The 22,985-nt window shown below is 28.5% G+C and overlaps 1 protein-coding gene across 1 annotated transcript in view; it reads left to right on the top strand.

The window, feature by feature from the left end:
• Positions 1-942: 942 nt before the first annotated feature.
• Positions 943-22,985, top strand: part of arhgap44b (Rho GTPase activating protein 44b) — a 33,447-nt gene continuing 11,404 nt past the window's right edge. The window contains exons 1-14 of the mRNA XM_073828629.1: positions 943-1,008; positions 1,078-1,159; positions 2,785-2,912; positions 4,318-4,429; positions 4,517-4,598; positions 4,741-4,821; positions 6,606-6,719; positions 6,817-6,908; positions 9,723-9,903; positions 10,010-10,027; positions 12,283-12,474; positions 14,699-15,175; positions 18,951-19,066; positions 20,734-21,108. Of these exons, the coding sequence (XP_073684730.1) occupies positions 958-1,008; positions 1,078-1,159; positions 2,785-2,912; positions 4,318-4,429; positions 4,517-4,598; positions 4,741-4,821; positions 6,606-6,719; positions 6,817-6,908; positions 9,723-9,903; positions 10,010-10,027; positions 12,283-12,474; positions 14,699-15,175; positions 18,951-19,066; positions 20,734-21,108 (2,101 nt within the window). The 5' untranslated portion in view covers positions 943-957. The remainder of the gene's footprint in view (positions 1,009-1,077; positions 1,160-2,784; positions 2,913-4,317; positions 4,430-4,516; positions 4,599-4,740; positions 4,822-6,605; positions 6,720-6,816; positions 6,909-9,722; positions 9,904-10,009; positions 10,028-12,282; positions 12,475-14,698; positions 15,176-18,950; positions 19,067-20,733; positions 21,109-22,985) is intronic.

The following is a 22,985-nucleotide window of genomic DNA, read 5'->3' as shown; positions in this document are numbered from 1 at the left end:
AATATCATTTTACTAACTTGCTAATCATGCTAGAAACATGCTAGTAACTTGCTAATCATGCTAATGTCATTTTAGTACATTGCTAATCATGCTAGAAATATGCTAGTAACTTGTCAGTCATGCTAATGTCAGGTTAATAACATGCTAATCATGCTAGAAACATGTTAGAAACGTGCTAGCACAAGCTTATAATGCTAGAAACATGCTAGCAACTTGTCAGTCATGCTAATGTCAGGTTAATAAAATGCTAATCATGCTAGAAACATGTTAGAAACGTGCTAGCACAAGCTTATAATTCTAGAAAAATGCTAGCAACTTGCTAATCATGCTAGAAACATGCTAATGACATGCTAAAAACTTGTTAATCATGCTAGAAACATACTAAACATGCTAGAAAAATGTTAGAATCTTGCTAACTACATTCTAACCATGCTAGCAACATGCTAATCATCTAATCTATATAAAATTCAAAACTTTAGGCTTTTACAGCTGCTTAAACTTTCAAGCTAGACTTTCTCAAGCCAGCCCCAAGTTTGTCTGGACAAACTTTTTTTAATCTATTTTTAAATATAAAGTACAACAGCATGCAAAATGTAATTATAAGATTTGAAACAGTATCTCATGTAGTGTGATTGGTTGTATACTGCATAGTAGGTGATTTAGTAGGCAAATGTGTTTTCTCCTCCCAACTCTAGGTGGCACCAGTCGTCCAAATCTTCAACTCTGACTAATAAGGAAACGCCTACCGGGGCCAAAGCCGACGCCCTCAGGGAGGAGATGGAGGAAGCGGCCAATCGCATGGAGATCTGTAGAGTGGGTGGAGCTTATTAGTCTCTTTCTCTAGTATTTCGTACAGACAGGTGTCAGATTGCACTGCATACATACTGCATATTGTGAAAATGCAACATTGAAGCATCTGTTTATTTGATTGTTTCTCAGGATCAGCTCTCGGCGGACATGTACAGTTTTGTGGCCAAAGAAATTGACTATGCAAACTACTTCCAGACGGTAAGTGCTTTACTTATTCACATGAACAGCCGGCCTCTTTATTATTAACATCTCTCTGTCTCTGTTCAGCTGATAGAGGTTCAGGCGGAGTACCACAGGAAGTCTTTGGAACTGCTCCAGAACGTTCTGCCACAAATTAAAGCGCAACAGGGTGAGAATCATGAATGAACATCAGAAACAGAACGAACTGAAGTAATATAGAAAACACAAGCAGATTTTAGTCTTACATATAACCTTGGCTCTCTTATTTTAATATTAATATATGTTATTATATACTTGTGTATTATTAATATTATTATTATTTATGTTTAATATTATAATAAATAAATAATTTTGATAATTTAATAATTAAATTATTAATTTGATATTATTAGATAATATATTATATTAATATTATTATAAAAATATTTTTAAATTCTATATAATTTAAAATAATTTAATTAGTATCAAAACTAGTCGTAAGTAGCATGGGTATATTTGTAGCAATAGCCAAAAATACATCGATTTTTCTTTTATGCCAAAAATTATTAGGATGTTAAGTAGAGATCATGTTCCATGAAGATATTTTGTAAATTTCCAACTGTAAATATATCAAAACTTATTTTTTAATTAGTAAAATGCATTGCTAAGGACTTCATTTAGACAACTTTAACAGCGATTTTCTCAGTATTTTGATTTTTTTGCACCCTGAGATTCCAGATTTTCAAATAGTTGTATCTCGACTAAATATTGTCAATGGAAAGCTTATTTATTCAGATGTATATGATGTATAAATCTCAAAAAAAGAAAAAAAATTGACCCTTATGAATGGTTTTGTGGTCCAGAAATTATTTATAATAATAATCATGATAATCATAATATAATAATAATGTAATTAATAATAAAATCTTAGATAATTTCATTTTATAATGCAATATTTTATTTTAATACTATTAATATATAATATTTTAACAATGTAATAGTTACATTTTCTAATTCAGTATTATTTATATTTTATTTTAATATTTGTAATAATTTGTTAATTAATAATAAAATTATTACATAAATGAATACTATTGTATAGTATTATATTTTAGCATTATTTATTATTATAAAATATTCTAATAATTATATAATATTTTATTTTAATATTAATAATATTTTAACAATGCAATAGTTCAATTATATCATTCAGAATTATTGATATTTTATTTTAAATTTTGTAATAATTAATTAATAATAAAAGGTTATTATATAAATTAATATTATATAATATTATATTTTAGCATTATTATTATAAAATATTTTAATAATTATATAATATTTTATTTTAATATTAATAATATATAATATTTTAACAATGCAATAGTTCAATTATATAATTCAGAATTATTGATATTTTATTTTAACATTTTTAATAATTAATTAATTAATAATAAAAGGTTATTATATAAATTAATATTATTATATAATATTATATTTTAGCATTATTTATTATTATAAAATATTCTAATAATTATATAATATTTTATTTTAATAATAATAATATATAATATTTTAACAATGTTCAATTAAATAATTCAGAATGATTGATATTTAATTTTAATATTTTTAATAATTAATTAATAATAAAAGGTTGTTATATAAATTATTATTATTATATAATATTATATTTTAGCATTATTTATTATTATAAAATATTTTAATAATTATATAATATTTTAATGATCATAATCTAAATTAAATGGCCTGTTTGCCGATGTTTAGTCAGTAAACTGTGCGTGGTTTGTGTTTCAGAGTCTTGGGTGGAGAAGCCGTGTTACGGCAAACCATTAGAGGAGCATCTGACTCTGAGCGGGAGAGAAATCGCTTTCCCCATTGAAGCCTGTGTGACGATGCTGCTGGACTGTGGGCTACAGGAAGAGGTGAACATTCACTATCAACAACCATACTATCACTGTAGTACTGGATACAATTATATATAAAATAGATAAAGGTGTGTATATATGGGTCAATCCTGCGATTCAGTAATATTTCAGTCCCCCAGAGTATCTGAAGTCGTGGTTCACCAAAATGAATTGTTCAAAGCTTGTGACAGGGTTGAGATTTTTACTTCATTTATTAATAATTTTGCATCCTACATCAGAAATTGCACCCACATTTGCAGCAGACAAAACCAAAAATTTAAACTAAAGGCAATGTATCCTTCAAATGTGTTGCAGACTTCAACCCTGTCACACCTTGTCACAAAAATGCATATTTTTGAAAAAAATGCAGGAACGAAAGCATTTCTTGCTGATTACTATCTGATATGTTAAGGACTAAAACAATAAAATTGTGGTCTAAGTTAAACTTCTAAATTAAAATGTTGTTTACAAAAATAAACAGACCATAGACACACACTTTGTGTATTTGTATTTGTTCATCATATTTTCAAAAATATGATAAATGTTACATTTGTTATCATTAAATTATTATCAGGGACACATGAGCAGTAGGTAAATCAATTTTTCTTTTATGCCAAAAATTATTAGGATATTAAGCAGAGATCATGTTGCATGAAGATATTTTGTAAATTTCCAACCGTAAATATATCAAAACGTATTTTTTTATTAGTAAAATGCATTGCTAAGGACTTCATTTGGACAACTTTAACGGCGATTTTCTCAGTATTTTGATTTTTTTGCACCCTCAGATTCCAGATTTTCAAATAGTTGTATCTCAACTAAATATTGTCAATGAAAGCTTATTTATTCAGATGTATATGATGTATAAATCTCAAAAGAATTTAACAAATTGACCCTTATGAATGGTTTTGTGGTCGTCAAACTGAAATTATTAATGATAAAAATCATGATAATCATAATATAATAATAATAATGCATTTTAGGTCATTTCATTTTATAATGCAATATAGATATTTGTTTTATAACATTTAAACCAATCCCATTTTGTCTTTTATGGGGTTGAGAAAAAGGTGTCTAAATCTGAAAAAAGACGAAAATAATAAAACATTGTTGGCCCATTTTAGTTTAGCTTTTTAAAAATCGTTTTATTTGAATATAGTTTTCAAAATTGCGATACAATTTAGTTCAGTTTTTATTATGAGTGAGAACGTAATGATTACAAAAACGATTATTAATATTTGATCATTATTTTATTTCAGTTTTTCAATAAATTTTTTTTAGCTTCGTTTCGTTTACTTTGACGTTTTAATTTAATAAACGTTTTCGTCTTATTTTAGTTTCTGTTTACAAAAATAGCCTTGCTCTGCATGAGTCTTTAATGCATATAGCTGTATTAAGAGTGAGCATGTTTTGTTTGTGTCAGGGTTTGTTTCGAGTCGCTCCTTCGGCCTCAAAACTGAAGAAGCTGAAGGCGTCGCTGGACTGCGGCGTGTTGGACTTTCAGGAATATTCTGCAGACCCTCACGCCATCGCAGGTACGATTCCCCTCCATTTACTTTGAATAAATTAACAAACACATGGTCGCTCCTGATTGCAGCTCAGCTTGTGTGTGTGATGTTTAGGTGCTCTGAAATCATACCTGCGGGAGCTGCCCGAACCGCTGCTGACCTTTGACCTGTATGACGACTGGATTCAAGCATCAAAGTGAGTGAACGTGACATTAACAGTTTCATCAAGTATTAGGTTCATTAAGTATTTTTGATGGTCAGTGTGCTTGTGTAATTATTAACTAGTGTGTGTGTGTGTGTGTGTGTGTGTGTGTGTGTGTGTGTGTGTTTGACTGTAGTATTGCGGATCAGGACAAGCGCTTACAGGCGTTGTTATCCACCTGTGAAAAACTTCCTACAGCAAACAGCAACAACTTCAAGTGAGTTCATTTATACACCATATATGTGACCCTTGGTCCACAAAACCAGTCATAAGTGTCAATTTTTCGAAATTTAGATTTATACATCATCTAAAGGCTGAATAAATAAGCTTTCCATTGATGAAAGGTTTGTTAGGACAGGAAAATATTGGTCTGAGATGTAACCATTTGAAAATCTGGAATCTGAGGGTGCAAAAAAATCAAAATACTGAGAAAATCGCCGTTAAAGTTGTTCAAATGAAGTTCTTAGCAATGCATATTACTAATCAAAAATTAAGTTTTGATACATTTATGGTAGGAAAATCAGAAAATATCTTCATGGAACATGATCTTTACTTCATTTCCTAATGATTTTTGGCATAAAAGAAAAATCTATAATTTTGACCCATACAATGTATTTTTGGCGATTGCTACGAATATACCCCAGCGACTTAAGACTGGTTTTGTGGTCCAGGGTCACATATAATATATGAAGGCTTTATACAGTTGAGCTCAAAGGTTTACATACACCTTGCAGAATTTGCAAAATGTTAATTATTTTAGCAAAATAATAGAGCGATCATACAAAATACTTGATGTTGTTTATTTAGCACTGACCTGAATAAGATATTATGTTTACATTTAGTCCACAAGAGAAAATAATAGTTAAAAAAGTTTCAAAAGTTTACAAACCCCCTTGATTCTTAATACTGTGTTGTTCCCTGAATGATCCACAGCTGTGTTTTTTGTTTAGTGATAGTTGTTCATGAGTCCCTTGTTTGTCCTGAACAGTTAAACTGCCTGCTGTTCTTCAGAAAAATCCTTCAGGTCCCACAAATTCTTTGGTTTTCCAGCATTTTTGTGAATTTGAACGCTTTCCAACAATGACTGTATGATTTTGAGATCCATCTTTTCACACTGAGGACAACTGAGGGACTCATATGCAACTATTACAGAAGGTTCAAACACTTTCTGCTTTAGAAAGAAACACAATGCATTAAGAGCCGGGGGGTGAAAACTTTTGAACAGAATTAAGATGTGTACATTTTTCTTATTTTGCCTAAATATCATATTTTTTTTCATTTAGTACTGCACTTCAGAAGCTACAGAAGAGTTACATGTACTAGAAAACAAAATAAGTTACATTTAACCTGAATTTTAAAATTCAAAAGTTTTCACCCCCGGCTCTTAATGCATGGTTTTTCCTTCTGGAGCATCAGTGAGTGTTTGAACCTTCTGTAATAGTTGCATATGAGTCCCTCAGTTGTCCTCAGTGTGAAAAGATGGATCTCAAAATCATACAGTCATTGTTGGAAAGGGGTCAAATACACAAAATTTGTGGGAGCTGAAGGATTTTTCTGAAGGACAGCAGGCAGTTTAACTGTTCAGGACAAACAAGGGACTCATGAACAACTATCACTAAACAAAAAAACCCAGCTGTGGATCATTCAGGAAACAACACAGTATTAAGAATCAAGAAGATGTATTGTACACTTTTGAACTGTTTATATAAACATCTTTTATGAGGTCAGTACTAAAATAAAATGACATGCATTTTGTATGATCGCTCTTATTTTTAGTAAAATAATTAACATTTTGCAGACTCTGCAAGGTGTGTGTAAACTTTTGACCTCAACTGTATAAGGACACATTTTTTTAAATATATATATATATATATATATATATATGACTAAATTTAGTTTTTTTTTTATGTCAATTATTATTATTATTATTTATTTATTTATTTTTGTAAGAATAAACAGATTTAACACTGCTTTGTATCGCTGATCTTGCTTGATTTTCAGGTATGTGATTAAATTTCTTGCCAAGCTGAACGAGTATCAGGAATATAATAAAATGACGCCAGGAAACATTGCAATCGTTCTGGGGCCAAACCTGCTCTGGGCACATACGGAGGGGTTAGTAACGATTCATTCATTCGCTTACTCAAGCACCATTAGCCTGTTTATCAGGAAATTTCATTACTGATGAAATGCATGTCTCACTGTATAACAGGAACATTACAGAGATGATGACCACAGTCTCGCTGCAGATCGTCGGGATCATTGAGCCCATTATCCAGCATGCAGACTGGTTCTTCCCTGGAGGTGAGAAACACAGAGCACTTATTATCATTAACTAAAATTACATCCTTTAAAAAAAAACTAAAACATTTTGTTACTTGAAACTGAAATAAAATGTAAAAAAAAAAAATTATTTCAGCTAGTTGCCTAGGAAATTATTAAAATGACTAAAACATTTTAAAACATTAAAACATTTAAAAAAGCAATAAAATTAGAAAGACAACAAAATTGCTACAATTGAATAAGATAATAAATAAAAATAAATAAATAGCTATATAAACATAAAAATTGAAAAAGACAAAATTACTATAAAGACTAAATAAGATCATAAATACAAATCAATAAATAGCTATATAGACATAAAAAAACAATAAAATGAGAAAGACAACAAAATTACTAAAATGACTAAAATTCAATAAGATCATAAATACAAATCAATAAATAGCTATATAGACATAAAAAAACAATAAAATGAGAAAAAAAAAACAAAATTACTAAAATTACTGAAATTAAATAAGATAATAAATAAAAACGAATAACTATATAGACAAAAAAAAAACAAAAAAAAAATTTAAAAGCCAACAAAATTACTGAAAATACTGAAATTAAATAAGATAATAAATAAAAATTAATAACTATATAGACATAAAAAAACAATAAAATGAGAAAGACAACAAAATTACTAAAATTACTGAAATTAAATAAGATAATAAATAAAAACGAATAACTATATAGACAAAAAAACAAAAACTAAAATTTAAAAGCCAACAAAATTACTGAAAAGACTGAAATTAAATAAGATAATAAATAAAAATTAATAACTATATAGACATAAAAAAACAATAAAATGAGAAAGACAACAAAATTACTAAAATTACTAAAATTAAATAAGATAATAAATAAAAATTAATTAATAGCTATATAGACATTAAAAAAACAATAAAATGAGAAAGCCAACAAAATTACTAAAATGATTAAAATTAAATAAGATCATAAATACAAATTAATAAATAGTGATATATATAGACATAAAAAACAATAAAATTGAAAAAGACAAAATTACTGTAATAAATAAGATCATAAATACAAACTAATAAATAGCTATATAGACATAAAAAACAATAATATAAAAAAGCCAACAAAACTACTGAAATGAGTGAAATTAAATAAGATAATAAATACAAATTAATAACTTTATAGACATAAAAAAAACAATAAAATGAGAAAGACAACAAAATGACTAAAATTACTGAAATTAAATAAGATAATAAATAAAAACGAATAACTATATAGACAAAAAAACAAAAACAAAAATTTAAAAGCCAACAAAATTACTGAAAAGACTGAAATTAAATAAGATAATAAATAAAAATTAATAACTATATAGACATAAAAAAACAATAAAATGAGAAAGACAACAAAATTACTAAAATTACTAAAATTAAATAAGATAATAAATAAAAATTAATTAATAGCTATATAGACATTAAAAAAACAATAAAATGAGAAAGCCAACAAAATTACTAAAATGATTAAAATTAAATAAGATCATAAATACAAATTAATAAATAGTGATATATATAGACATAAAAAACAATAAAATTGAAAAAGACAAAATTACTGTAATAACTAAATAAGATCATAAATACAAACTAATAAATAGCTATATAGACATAAAAAACAATAATATAAAAAAGCCAACAAAACTACTGAAATGAGTGAAATTAAATAAGATAATAAATACAAATTAATAACTTTATAGACATAAAAAAACAATAAAATGAGAAAGACAACAAAATGACTAAAACTGAATAAGATAATACATAAAAATTTATAAATAGCTATATAGACATAAAAAACAATAATATAAAAAAGCCAACAAAACTACTGAAATGAGTGAAATTAAATAAGATAATAAATACAAATTAATAACTTTATAGACATAAAAAAACAATAAAATGAGAAAGACAACAAAATGACTAAAACTGAATAAGATAATACATAAAAATTAATAAATAGTGATATATAGACATAAAAAACAATAAAATTGAAAAAGACAAAATTACTGTAATGACTAAATAAGATCATAAATACACACTAATAAATAACTATATAGACATAAAAAACAATAATATAAAAAAGCCAACAAAACTACTGAAATGACTACAATTAAATAAGATAAATAAAAATGAATAAATATCTATATAGACATAAAAAACAATAATATAAAAAGCCAACAAAACTACTGAAATGACTGAAATTAAATAAGATAATAAATAAAATTAATAACTTTATAGAAATAAAAAAAACAATAAAATGAGAAAGACAACATAATTACTAAAATTGAATAAAAAAAAAAAAAAGCTATATAAAAAAAATTAAATTAAATAAGATAATACATAAAAATTAATAAATAACTATATGGACATTAAAAAACTAAATAAGAAAGAACAAAATGACTCAAATAAGATAATAAATAAACATAATAAATAGTTATACAGACATAAAAAATGAGCAAGACAACAAAATTACTAAAATGTTAACTGAATTTAAAGTGAAAACAAAATGTGAAAATAATGTCTTGCTTAGAAATAATTAAAAAAAATAATTTAATATTTTTAATTTATATGCAGCATATATATTATGAAAGTATAAATTATAAATAATGCTAAATTATTATAAATAATATACTTGCATATAAAAATGAATTTATATATGAATCTAAACTTGTATTTAGGTTTTTTTTTGTATAAACTGATTTTAAAAAATCTATTTTAGTAAGTGTTTTATTTCGATTGTTATTTTTAAATGATTTATTTATTGGTTCTGTGTTGACAGAGATTGAGTTTAACGTGACAGGAAACTACGGCAGCCCCGTCCACACCAATCACAACGCCAACTACAGCTCCATGCCGTCGCCTGACATGGACCAATCAGAGCGCAGGCAGCAGGACCAGAGCCGACGCCCACTTAGCGTCGCCACCGACAACATGATGCTGGAGTTCTACAAGAAAGACGGGTCCGTTTAGTCTCTGCTTCACGTGTTCGTATGCATGCGCTCGTCTCGTCTCTTCTCACTTTGGCTTTGAATTACTGATGCTTCTGCTTTTCTTCCACTAATGCAGCATTAGGAAAATTCAGAGGTACGGTGACGCTTCTGTCTCTTCCTGTTCTTTCGGTCTCACCTTTGCTGATTTCCTGCAAACCTGCTGATTCTGAACACTGACACTGGTGGTGTTGCATTTCTGAAGTGACATGAATTTAGTGCAGATGGTGAATTAATTCTGCTGTAAAAATTCTGAAATATTTTTACAACTTAAAACAGCTGTTTTCTATGTGAATATCTGTTGAAGTGTAATTTATTTCTGTGATGCAAAGCTGAATTTTTTGCATCGCTACTGCAGTCTTTAGTGTCACATGATCTTTCAGAATTCATTCTAATATACTGATTTGCTGCTCAAGAAACATTTATATTATTATCAATGTTGAAAACTGTTGTGCTGCACAATATTTTTGTGGAAACCTTCATACGTAATTAACCATGTATTAATATTTATGAACATGAATTAATTATTAATATGTAATATTTAGGAATTTAAGAATGCATAGCTTATTATTAACTTATTAATTTAATTATAATTAATATTAGTACATTTTAATAGAATTAATGATCACTTTATTAATATTAATTAATTGTAATATTAATTAATATTAGTACGTAATAATAATTTACAGTTATTTAATAATTGACTGTAATAATAATTGAATAATTGCAAATAATAATTGAATTTATTAATCATTAATATAAAAAATCATTGATAGTATTAGCATTAATGAACATTTTATTTATTAAAATTATAATATTTATTAATAATTGATAATTATATAATTGCAATTTATATTTGAATTAAAGTATAAATAAATTATATTTATAAATATTAAACAAAATTAGTCATTGCATTACTGATTTTGAACATAAAAAATGATTAGATTTATTAATAATTGACAAATGATTTAACAATTGACTGGCTGTTAAATAATAATTGAATAATCACAAATGATATTTGAATTTACATATAATTAAATGATAATATTCATAAATATTAAACAAAATGAGTGATTGTATTACTGTTTTTGAACATTAAAAATATTAATTATATTTATTTATAATTGACAAATGATTTAACAATTGACTGGCAGTTAATAATTGAATAATCACAAATGATATTTGAATTATAATTAAATAATAATATTCATAAATATTCAACAAAATTAGCAACTGTATTAATATTTTTCAAAATTAAAAAAATATTAATTATAATATTTATTAATAATTGACAACTATTTAACAATTGCCTGGCTGTTAAGTAATAATTGAATAATCGCAAATGATATTTAAATGTAAGTATAATTAAATAATAATGTTCATAAATAATAAACACAATTAGTGATTTTATTAGTATTTTTAAAACCTTACTTTTTTTATTATAATATTTATTAATAATTGACAATTGACTGTTGAACAATAATTGAATAATTGCAAATAATAAATTAATTGAATTCGAATTATTTATTCATTATTATTAAAAAAAATAATTGATAATATAAGTATTTATTAACATTAAAAAATATATAATATTTATGAATAATTGAAAATTATTTAACAATTGATTGGCTGTTAAATAATAATTGAATAATTGCAAATGATATTTGAATTTAAGTATAATTAAATAATAATATTTATAAATATTAAACATGATTAGCAATTGTATTAGTATTTTTAAACCTTAATTTTTTATTATAATATTTATTAATAATTGACAATTGACTGTTGAATAATAATTGAATAATTGCAAATAATAATTTAATTGAATTCAAATTATTTATTCATTATTATTTTAAAAAATCATTGATAATATAAGTATTTACGAACTTTAAAAAAAATTATAATATTCATTAATAATTGAAAATTATTTAACAATTGATTGGCTGTTAAATAATAATTGAATAATTGCAAATTATATTTGAATTTAAGTATAATTAAATAATAATATTTATAAATTTTAAACATGATTAGCAATTGTATTAGTATTTTTATTCATTATAATATTTATTAATAATTGACAATTATGAATAATTAATTTTCAGCATCATTACTTCAGTCTTTATACATTTTCACACATTTTATTTGTCAGGATTCACAGATGAATAGAAACATTCATTTAAAATAGAAATCTCTTGTACCATTATAAATACATTTACTGTCACTTTTGATCTATTTAATGCATCCTTGCTTGATAAAAATATTAATGTATTTTTTCCAAATTATATGCTGGCGATCATGTCTTGTTTATGAAGTGTGAGGGATGTGATTGGCTGTGCCTCTGCCCCATTGCAGTATGGGAGTGCGAGTGATGGACACCTCATGGGTTTCTCGAAGAGGCTCCTCATCGTCTCGTAAAAGTTCTTCAACACCACCCAGCGTTCAGCCGCCTGCACCGCCTTTTGATTCGCTGAACCCCGAGCAGCCGGTTGATTTCTCCACCTCCCCCTCACAGACTCCGCCCCCCATCAGTGCTGATAGGACCAGGTAAACACAGGCGACCAATAGGAATCCAACCAGCATGAGCTGAACTTGTCACATGACTGCTGCTCATTTCAATTCAGCCAGCTGAGCACATCATGAATATTAATGTCATATCATTATGACTAATAAAAAATTTGATTGAAAGCTGGAATTAAAGCAATTAAATATTCAATTTTGATAATATTAATGAATTAGTTGGCTGAATTGAAATTATTCTCCTTTCCTCTTTTCTCTCTTTAATTTCACCCAAAAATTAAAGTTTTAATCACATTATTTTAAATCATTATTCACTGATTATGTTTCTCTCTGCTGTAATATGTGATAAAATCATTTGCATTTCTGCATGAACTATTTTAATATCCTCGATATCTCAAACCCACTTCTATGTGTGACACTCAAAAACACACTCACAATCACTCTTGTTTCTGTTGATTAATGTAATTAGTATTATTTAAAGGAATGTTTCATGTTCAAAACATACACTATAATAAAATTTGTGGAAATTTACACAGTCGCACATATATAGGTAAAGCAATTATGCTAAAATTAATTATTCATTTAATTTATTACTGTGTATGATTATTATAATTATAAATATTTATATTAAATATTTAAAAAATCAGTTAATATGAATAAAAAATCTAATGAATTCATTTATATTAGTATATTCATATATTTAATTATTAATTATATTAATATTTATTCATTATGATATTAAGATTATTTAATAAATAACAATTATTGACAATTTTTAAATAATTGACAATTAAATCATTAGTTGAATAATTTATAATAATTTAATTATAAATAATTTATAATTAATATTAATAAATAACAATAATAATTGACAATTTATTAATTTAATGAGCAAAATAATTAATTAGATATGTAATATTTAAGAAGTAATTTATAGTTATTGATTACTATATTAATTATACATGTATTTATTTAATTATAATTAAGTCATATCAGTTAATTTCAATAGATGATTATTTATTATTAATATTTATGTATTGTAATATTAATTAATATTAGTACATAATAATAATTGACTGTTAATGAATAAAAACGGAATAATTGCAAATTAATATAATATAATATAATATAATTGAATTTAATATATTAACTAAATATTATATTATAACGAAATTAGTGATTGTATTATTAATGAACATTTAAAAATTATTAATTACAATATTCATTAATAATTGACTATTATTAAATAATAGACTTATCATATTAGCAAATTACATATTTTTTAATTTATTTTTTATTTAATAATTTAGTGTTAAATAATAATTGAATAATTGCAAATAATAATTTAAGTGTAATTAAATAATAATTCATTTGAACAAAATTAATAATTGTATTAGTTTTTATGAACATTACAAATTCTTAATAATAATGTGTATTAATAATTGACACTTATTTAATAATTGACTGGCTGTTAAATGATAATTGAATAATTATCAAAATTAATTATTGTATTAGTATTTTTGAACACTAAAAAAATTAACTAAGTATTTAATAATTGACTGATTTTTAAATAGTAATTGAATAATTGCAAATAATTTTTGAATTTAACTATAATTAATTAACATTCATGAATATTAACAAAATCAATGATTGTATTAGTGTTTATAAACTTATTTTTTTAATTAATTAAAAAAACTCAATACAAAAATGAAATTGAAATATGATACATTAATTGATTCAATTATAATTTTTTAGTAAATCATATCAGTAAATATTACATATTTTAATAAATATTGACTTAAATAATAATTGAATAATTGCAAATAATAATTGAATTGTAATTAATCAATATTTAATATTAACAAAATCAATGATTGTATTAGTGTTTATAAACTTAAAAAATATTAACATTATTAGAAATTTTAATAAATAAAATATTTTTTTAATTAATTCTAAAAATGTAATAAAAAAATTAATAATTAATTATAATAACAATTAATATCAATTATACATTTATTGATTTAATTAGAATTTTCAGTAAATCGTATCAGTAAATAATTACATATTTTTAAAGAAAATATTAGTTTAATATTATGAATGTTAATTATTAACCACGTGAGCACAGGAAATAAACCTGCGCTCATGAACATAATCTTACCCTGGTGCTGTTGCCGGATCTGAGCGTCGTCCTCTGAGCCGTTGGTCTTTTGTCGTCCCCTGTTTTACGTGTCAATCTTGCAAATCTTTTCAGCTGTGACGAGGCGTCCTCCAATCTCTCGGACTCCTGTCACGTGTGTCCCTCCCCAGAGGAGGAGCGGCCGCCCCCTCCGTACCCGTTCTCTGTGTCCTCCTCTTCCTCCTTCTCCTCCTCCTCCTCGTTGTTCGTCCCTCACCCACGAGCGCAGCCCTGCGCGCGCCCCGCCGTTCCCGAATGCGTTCCTCCCCCGGCGTTGAGCCGCTGGTCCGTGTACAGTCCTCCTCCGCCTCCGCTCCTCCTGTCCTCCACCTCTCTCGACATCAACTCCAACCCCAAACCCAGCGTCCTGCACCTGTCCAAACAGGGCTCTCTGCCCGCCGACCCGTCCCTCCCGCACGCGCCCGTCTACATCAAACCCCCGCTCGTCCTGCCCCGCCACGACCCCTGCCACCCCTCCCTTAGCCCTCACTCTGCCGCTCCGCCGCGGGCCGCCTGCGCCTGCAACCGAGAGAGAGGACTCAGAGTGCCTAGGTAACTACCCACTGACCCCACTAACTAGTCCAGCACAACTAGACAATATTAACTAGCAAATAAAACTTTAAGTTGGCTTGGAAAATCCTGATCAGAAAGTGTGAAAAAATTTAAAGTTTTAGAAATTGTAGAAATTTTATGGTTTCAGTCTGATTCAAAGTTTAATTAATCAGTTTAAAGTTTAAAGCTTGAATGTTTTGAAGGCAATACAGCCAGATGGATAGATAGTGTAGATGATTTAGCATGCTTTTAGCATGTTCTAACTTATTTAGCATGTTAATAGTATGTAGCTAGCATAATTAATTAGCAAGTTGCTAGCATGATTCTAGCATGATTAGCATGTTTCTAGCATGTTTGTAACATGATTAACATGTCAATAGTGTGTTGATAGCATCTGTTTACCATCATTAACATGTTGCTAGCGTGTTTCTAGCATGATTAGCAAGGCACTGGCATGTTTTTAACATGATTAGCATGTTGATAGCATGTTTGTAACACAATTAACATGTCAATAGTGTGTTGCTACCATGTTTCTAGCATGATTAGCATGTTAACATGTCAATAGCATGTTTGTAACATGATTAACATGTCAATAGCATGTTGCTAGCATGTTTCTAGCGTGATTAGCATGTTAGCATGTTTCTAGCATGTTTGCAAAACGATTAACATGTCAATAGCATGTTGCTAGCATGATTATAATGTTAGCATGTTTCTAGCATGTTTGTAACATGATTAACATGTCAATAGCATGTTTCTAGCATGATTAGCATGTTAGCATGTTTCTAGCATGTTTGCAACACGATTAACATGTCAATAGCATGTTGCTAGCATGATTATAATGTTAGCATGTTTCTAGCATGTTTGCAACACGATTAACATGTCAATAGCATGTTGCTAGCATGATTTTAATGTTAGCATGTTTCTAGCATGTTTGTAACATGATTAACATGTCAATAGTGTGTTGATAGCATCTGTTTACCATCATTAACATGTTGCTAACATGTTTCTAGCATGATTAGCATGGCACAAGCATGTTTTTAACATGATTAGCATGTTTCTAGCATGATTAGCTAGCATGATTAGAAAGTCGCTAACATGATGTTAGCATTACTAGCATAATTAGCAAGTTACTAGCATGATTAACATTGTTAGCATGTTTCTAGCATGATCAGCATGTGGTTAGCATGTTTCTAACATGATTAGCACGTTATAAGCATGTTACTAGCATTATTACCATGTCACTCTTTCTAGCATGTTTCTAACATGATTAGCCTGTTACTAGCTATGTTGTAACATGATTAGAATGTCACTAGCATGATGTTAGCATTAGTAGCCTGTTGTTAGCATGATTGGCATGTTGTTAGCATGTGTCTAACATGATTAGCATTTGGTAAAATGTTTTAACCTAATTAACATGTTGTAATCATGTTTCTAGCATGATTAGCAGTTATTAGCATGTTACTAGCATGATTAGCATGTCGCTTTTTCTAGCATGTTTCAAACATGATTGGCCTGTTACTAGCATGTTGCCAGCATGATGTTAGCATTAGTAGCGTGTTAGCATGATTAGCAAGTTACTAGCATATTTCTAGCTTGATTAGCATGTTGTTAAAATGTTTCTAACCTGATTAGCATGTCACTGACATGATTCTAGTTGCTAGGCTTGGTTATATATATATATATATATATATATATATATATATATATATATATATATATTAGAAATATTAGATGGATTTAAATGAGTTTAATTGGATTAGAAATTAGCCTATGGGATTTTTCTCAAATTGAATCATCATTTTTAGTAAAAGCGTGAGTCTGATCAGTTAGAAAAGATCCATCAGCTGGAGTCAGATCAGTCTGAAGATCTGGCCTGAGTTTGGAGTTTGTAGAGTTAAAGCTCGAGGAGGAGCAGCAGTCAGAAATCTTATTCTCAGAAGACTAATAATAACTAAGTTTAAATAGCATTTCAGTGATTTCTGAAGCCAACTTAATGATCATCATCATGAAAACACATAGCGCCCCCTAATGCTCACCGATTGCAATGCACAACATTTATAGAGGAGCAGAAATATAATTTAAATAGTAAATATGTTTTAATTCAGTACTCTAAACGTATTCCTGCTGCAGCTACTGAAACCTTTCTGTTATGAAGTTGCTTCATACTTTCCCTCAAGTTCCCTTTGCTGCTTTATGCATTAAAATATGGAAAAATCCTGGGTGTCAAATGAAGGGGTTTTTCTCTTTGCTTTTGAATGGCTGCCCAAAAGAACTCTAAAAGAAAACTTTTTTTTTTTTATATTTCACCAACCCCTACAAGACAACTGTTTCTGTTTTTATTACCTACATACACGTTTCTTGATTATTTGTTTGTTTATTTTATCCATTTTTAGTATAAACTTAGACTTTTTTAGATTATTTATTTAAAAAAAATATATTTATATTTATTTTACCATCCCCAAAAAAGCTATATAATCTATCATTAGGTCATGAATATTTATAGATAAATTATATTTTTATTTATTTCATTCACTTTAACATGCACTTTATTTATTTATTTATTTATTTATTTATTTATCTATCATAAATAAATCATATTTATTTCACAACCCCTAAAAGGCAACTTTTTCCATTTTTATTTATTTATTTATTTATTTATTTATTTGCATTAGGTTATAAATATTTATAAATGAATTGTATTTATATGTATTTCACCAACTACTAAAAGACAGCTTTTTCCATTTTTACTTAATGTATTTGTTGTTTGTTTTGTTGTTTTTGTTTATTTATTTATTTTCATCAGATTATAAATATTTATAAACAAGTAGTATTTATATTTATTTTACCAACTACTAAAAGACAACTAGTTTATGTTGTTTATGTTTTGTTGTTTTATTTATGTTTTCATTAGGTTATAAATATTTATACATAAATAGTATTTATATGTATTTCATCTCCTAAAAGACAACTTTTTCCATTTTCATTACCTTCATATAATTTATTTATTTATTTATTTATTTATATTAGGTTAGGAATATTTATAAATAAATAGTATTTAAATGTATTTCACCAACTCCGAAAAGACAACTTTTTTACATTTTCAGTATATTTATTTATTTATTTATTTATTTATTTATTTTTTCATTAAGTTTTAAATATTTATAAATAATAGTATTTATATTTTTTTTCACCAACTCCTAAAACAAATTTTTCAATTTTCAGTATCTTCGTACACTTTATTTATTTACTTATTTATTTTCATTCGGTTAATAAATATTTATAAATAAATAGTATTTATATGTATTTCCCATCTCCTAAAAGACAACTTTTTCCATTTTCATTATATTTATTTATTTATTTATTTTTATCATAAGTATTTTTACATAAAGTCTGTATTTCACCATCCCCTAAAAGTAAACTTTTTTTTCCACATTATTAATACCTACATATACTTTTTTTTTGTACTTCAGCGATATTTATATAAACTTAATTTTATTTAATTCATTTATTAACTTATTTATTATATAATAAATTTGTTTATTTACTTAAATGTGTATTTTTTCCGAAGTGGAGGTTTTGTCAGATTCCCCTCATTTCAGGGCACAAATGTGTTGCCAAACCACACCATTTCTGTTTGGAGTTCAGTTTGATTCATCTCAGTGTTCAGATGTCAGAGTTGAGACTGTGTGTGAGTGTGTGAGTGTGTGTGTGTGTGTGTGTGTGTGTGTGTGTGTGTGTGTGCAGTTAATAAATGTTTGTGCATTTCTGTCGCCAGCGTTCAGAAGAACAAGGAGCCGTCGCCTGTGATTGGTCACAGAGGCATTTCACCAACGGCTCCCTTTGCTGGACAGAACCAGCTGACAGACCAGAGTCCTCTCACACTACGCAAAGGTGTGTTCAGCCTCTACTATACAATAAACAGGGTTCATACAAGGTGCTTAAAGTGCTTTTGAACTTTTTGAAATTTAAGGACTGGAAAACATTTGAAAATAGCAATATTCCTGAAGAGGTATTTTAAAAGTGCTTATTGAAAGACAACATATGTATGAAATAAGTGTTTTATTTTTTAAATAAGCACATATTGCCTCACACAAAATTCACACAATTCAAAAAACATACATTTTTCACTTATTTCAGTTCGAGCTAATCGAGTAGTAGTGCTGACAGTGTCGTGTAAACATGGCTGAAGATGTGAAAAGATGAACCGAATCAATTGAGTGGGTCATTTACACTGGATCCGCTCCGAATGATTCACTAGCAAAAACTTTTCAACAAATTTCTACATCACTTGTAACGATTTAAAAAAAGCATGAAGTGATAATAGGTGGAACTGAGCTTTTCCAAACTCAGAATCAGTTAAACCATTGCGTCACAAAATGATTCACGATTAATGATGATGAATCGGATTGGGGCTTCAAATCGTGAATCATTTGACTTAGATCAGAACGGGTTTGTGAATCATTTCGTGGATTGAATGATTCGAATCGAATTATTCGCAATTTGAAGTCCTGATTTGAATCAAATGATTTGTGATAAGCAAAGTTCTGATCTAAGTCTAATGATTCACGATTTGCAATTTGAAGTCCCGATCTGAATCAAATGATTCAAGAATTAAAGTTCCGATCTGAATCAAATGATTCGCGATTTGAAGTTTCGATCTGAATCAAATGATTCAAGAATTAAAGTTCCGATCTGAATCAAATGATTCGCGATTTGAAGTTCCGATCTGAATCAAATGATTCGCGATTTGAAGTTCCGATCTGAATCAAATGATTCACGATTTAAAGTTCCGAACAGAATCGAATTATTCGCGATTTAAAGTTCCGTTCTGAATCAAATGATTCACGATTTAAAGTTCCGATCTGAATCAAATGATTCGCGATTTGAAGTCCTGATTTGAATCAAATGATTTGTGATAAGCAAAGTTCTGATCTAAGTCTAATGATTCACGATTTGCAATTTGAAGTCCCTATCTGAATCAAATGATTCGCAAATTAAAGTTCCGATCTGAATCGAATTATTCGCGATTTAAAGTTCCAATCTGAATCAAATGATTCGTTGTATGCAAAGTTCTGACCTAAGTCAAATGATTCGCGATTTGCAATTTGAAGATTTTTATTTTCTTAAACAGTAGAAAACATCAAACCATTAAGTCAGTACAGTAATAAAAAAAAAATAATAATAAAAAAATAAAGTATACACAAATACAAATCCCTTAAGAAAATTAACTATGGTTTTACTGTATTAAAAGTGTAAGATACTTTGTAATACTTTAATAGTAATACTTCGCATGTGCTTCACATAGAATTTGAAAGAGAAGACGTTTGTTAAGTGAGATTACTGATTGAAGTCTTTGAAAATAAAATAGTAGTGCTTTGCGAAGTCTTTGAAACTCCTGGAATTTCATTTTACAGTATCTGTACGAACTCTGAATAAAACTGGCATGCATAATTAATGCATTTGAAGTGAATTTCATTCATGCATTTAAAGTCATTCATGTTATAATCTTATGATATGATGCTGCAATTAATATACAAACACCTTCCCCTGTCCTTCAGTTTCCAAAAAGCTAGCCCCCATCCCTCCCAAGGGTCCGTATTCTCCGTCCAGCTGCGTGTCGGATTTGTCTCCAGGTCCGTCTCCGGTCAGTCTGTCCCCGACGCCCCCCAGCACCCCGTCTTCATACAGCTTCAGTTACCCGCAGAGCGGCTCTGTCCTCACCTCGCCCGGACACAACCACAGCCAGACGCTCTCGTCCCCGCCGCCGCTCACCGGCACCCTGCCCAAATCACGGCCCACCCCTAAACCGCCCCGCCAGAGACCCAACCTGCCCCCACCACAGCCTCCGGGGCCTGGTGGTCTGAGCCCGCAGCCTCTGGAACACACACAAGGCCTGCTGGACGCGCTGTCTGCTGGAGAGAGCATGTCTACAGGTAAAACCACTGAGGAATCATCTAGGAATTATCAGGGTCTGTTTCAAATGCTTGTGAGTGTTCTTCCTGTCTGATCACTTCATAGGCAGCTTACTGATGGAACTTCAAAAGTAACAAATTTAAAAAGATGTAGAGTGATACAATGTGTTCCGTGGTAACCTAGGCGACTCTGATTGGTGGATGTTTCTCTGTAGCATTATAGATAATACCTAGGACAATATTTGGCTGAGATACAACTATTTGAAAGTTTAAAATCTGTGCAAAAAAAAATCACAATTTAGCAAAAATCACCTTTAAAGTTTTCCAAATGAAATACTGCAAGAGTAAAGTTGTAATACTACGAGAATAAATTCGTAATACTACGAGAGTAAAGTCGTAATACTGTGGATAACAACAAGAACAATATTTGGCTGAGATTATCTTTACTTAATATCCTAATAATTTTTGGCATAAATAAAAAATCTAGATTTTGAAGTCAGAATGACCAAAAGCATAAATTATTACTGAAGTTTATGTTTGGACCATAACAGTAAAAAATGTATTTCTTCTCTTAGTATTGTTTTTATTTGTTTTTATAACAGTGAACAAACAAAATACTAAAAAACAAAAAATAAATAGATTTGTGACTAAAAATAATATATTTATTTTAATCACGGAATTTGACTATTTTGTTGTAATAAGTGTAGATCAATTCTAAATATTTACTGAAAATAAAACAAAATTATCATATAATTATAAATATATAAATGCATTTTTTGCATGAAAATGCAGAAATGGTGCATATATAATGGATACATAATGCAAATACATAATATTGTTTTAAGTATTTGTATTATTATTATAAGTATTGCACTGCGATTTTTCTGATTAAAAATAGTGATTGTGTTTCAAAATGCGATAAAAAAAATCCAGTTTGTGCTTGTTTGTCAGGCTGCACAGTTTGGCCATAAATTTTGTGATTATATGTGACCCTGGACCACAAAACCAGTCATAAGAGTCAATTTTTTGAATTTTTGTTTAGATTTATACATCTGAAAGCTGAATATATAAGATTTCTATTGATGTGTGGTTTGTTATGATAGGACAATATTTGATCATCTGATAATTGAGATACAGCTATATGAAAATCTGGAATCTGAGGGTGCAAAAGAAATCTAAATATTGAGAAAAACGACCAAATTAAGTTTTTAGCAATGCCTATTACTAATAAAAAATGAAATTTTATTTCCAGTTATTAAAATGTTATGGTTAAATGTTTAATGGTTTTAGTTTTGGTTTTAGTTAACTATAATAATCTTTTATAAGAGCATCATTTTGTTGTCATCTAAATGGAGCAGAGCTGAAGAAAACACAGATGCACATGTGTGTGTGTGTGTGTGTGTGTGTGTGTGTGTGTGTGTGTGTGTGTGTGACTGACGGGTGGAGGGTGTGTGTGTGTGTGTGTGTGTGTGTGTGTGTTTTATATCCCGTGTGACTCTGCGGTGGTCTTTTTCTTTTCTCTCCTGTGGCTGTTGTGATCTCTGCAGCGGTCTGATCTCTGCTGTCGGTGGTTTTGGTTCAGATGGTAAGCAGTAAGCAGTGTCTGTGTGTAAACTCACCCGCTGTCATTCACTGTCCTGGGCTGCGTGTCACTAACGCTAGCGCTGCTGCTGTGTGCATGGCTCTGTCCTGACCCGAATGCCTCTCAATCCGTCTGATCAAGTCCCTCACCATCCGTCCTTTAGTTTAAACTCACGACTGATTCAGTCAAACCTGTCTCATGTGTTCCTGACGTCTTCATGACAAAACATCCAACTACAGCAATCTCATTCTTCTGTGGAACAAAAAAGATTTTCCACACAGTGACAGTTTGTAGTACGATGGTGTTTTAGTGCCAT

This window comes from Garra rufa, chromosome 22 (genome assembly GCF_049309525.1).
Source record: "Garra rufa chromosome 22, GarRuf1.0, whole genome shotgun sequence".
Classification (NCBI taxonomy): Eukaryota; Metazoa; Chordata; class Actinopteri; order Cypriniformes; family Cyprinidae; genus Garra; species Garra rufa.
Note: the sequence above shows the minus strand (reverse complement) of the source record. Positions and strands in the feature narration are given on the sequence as shown.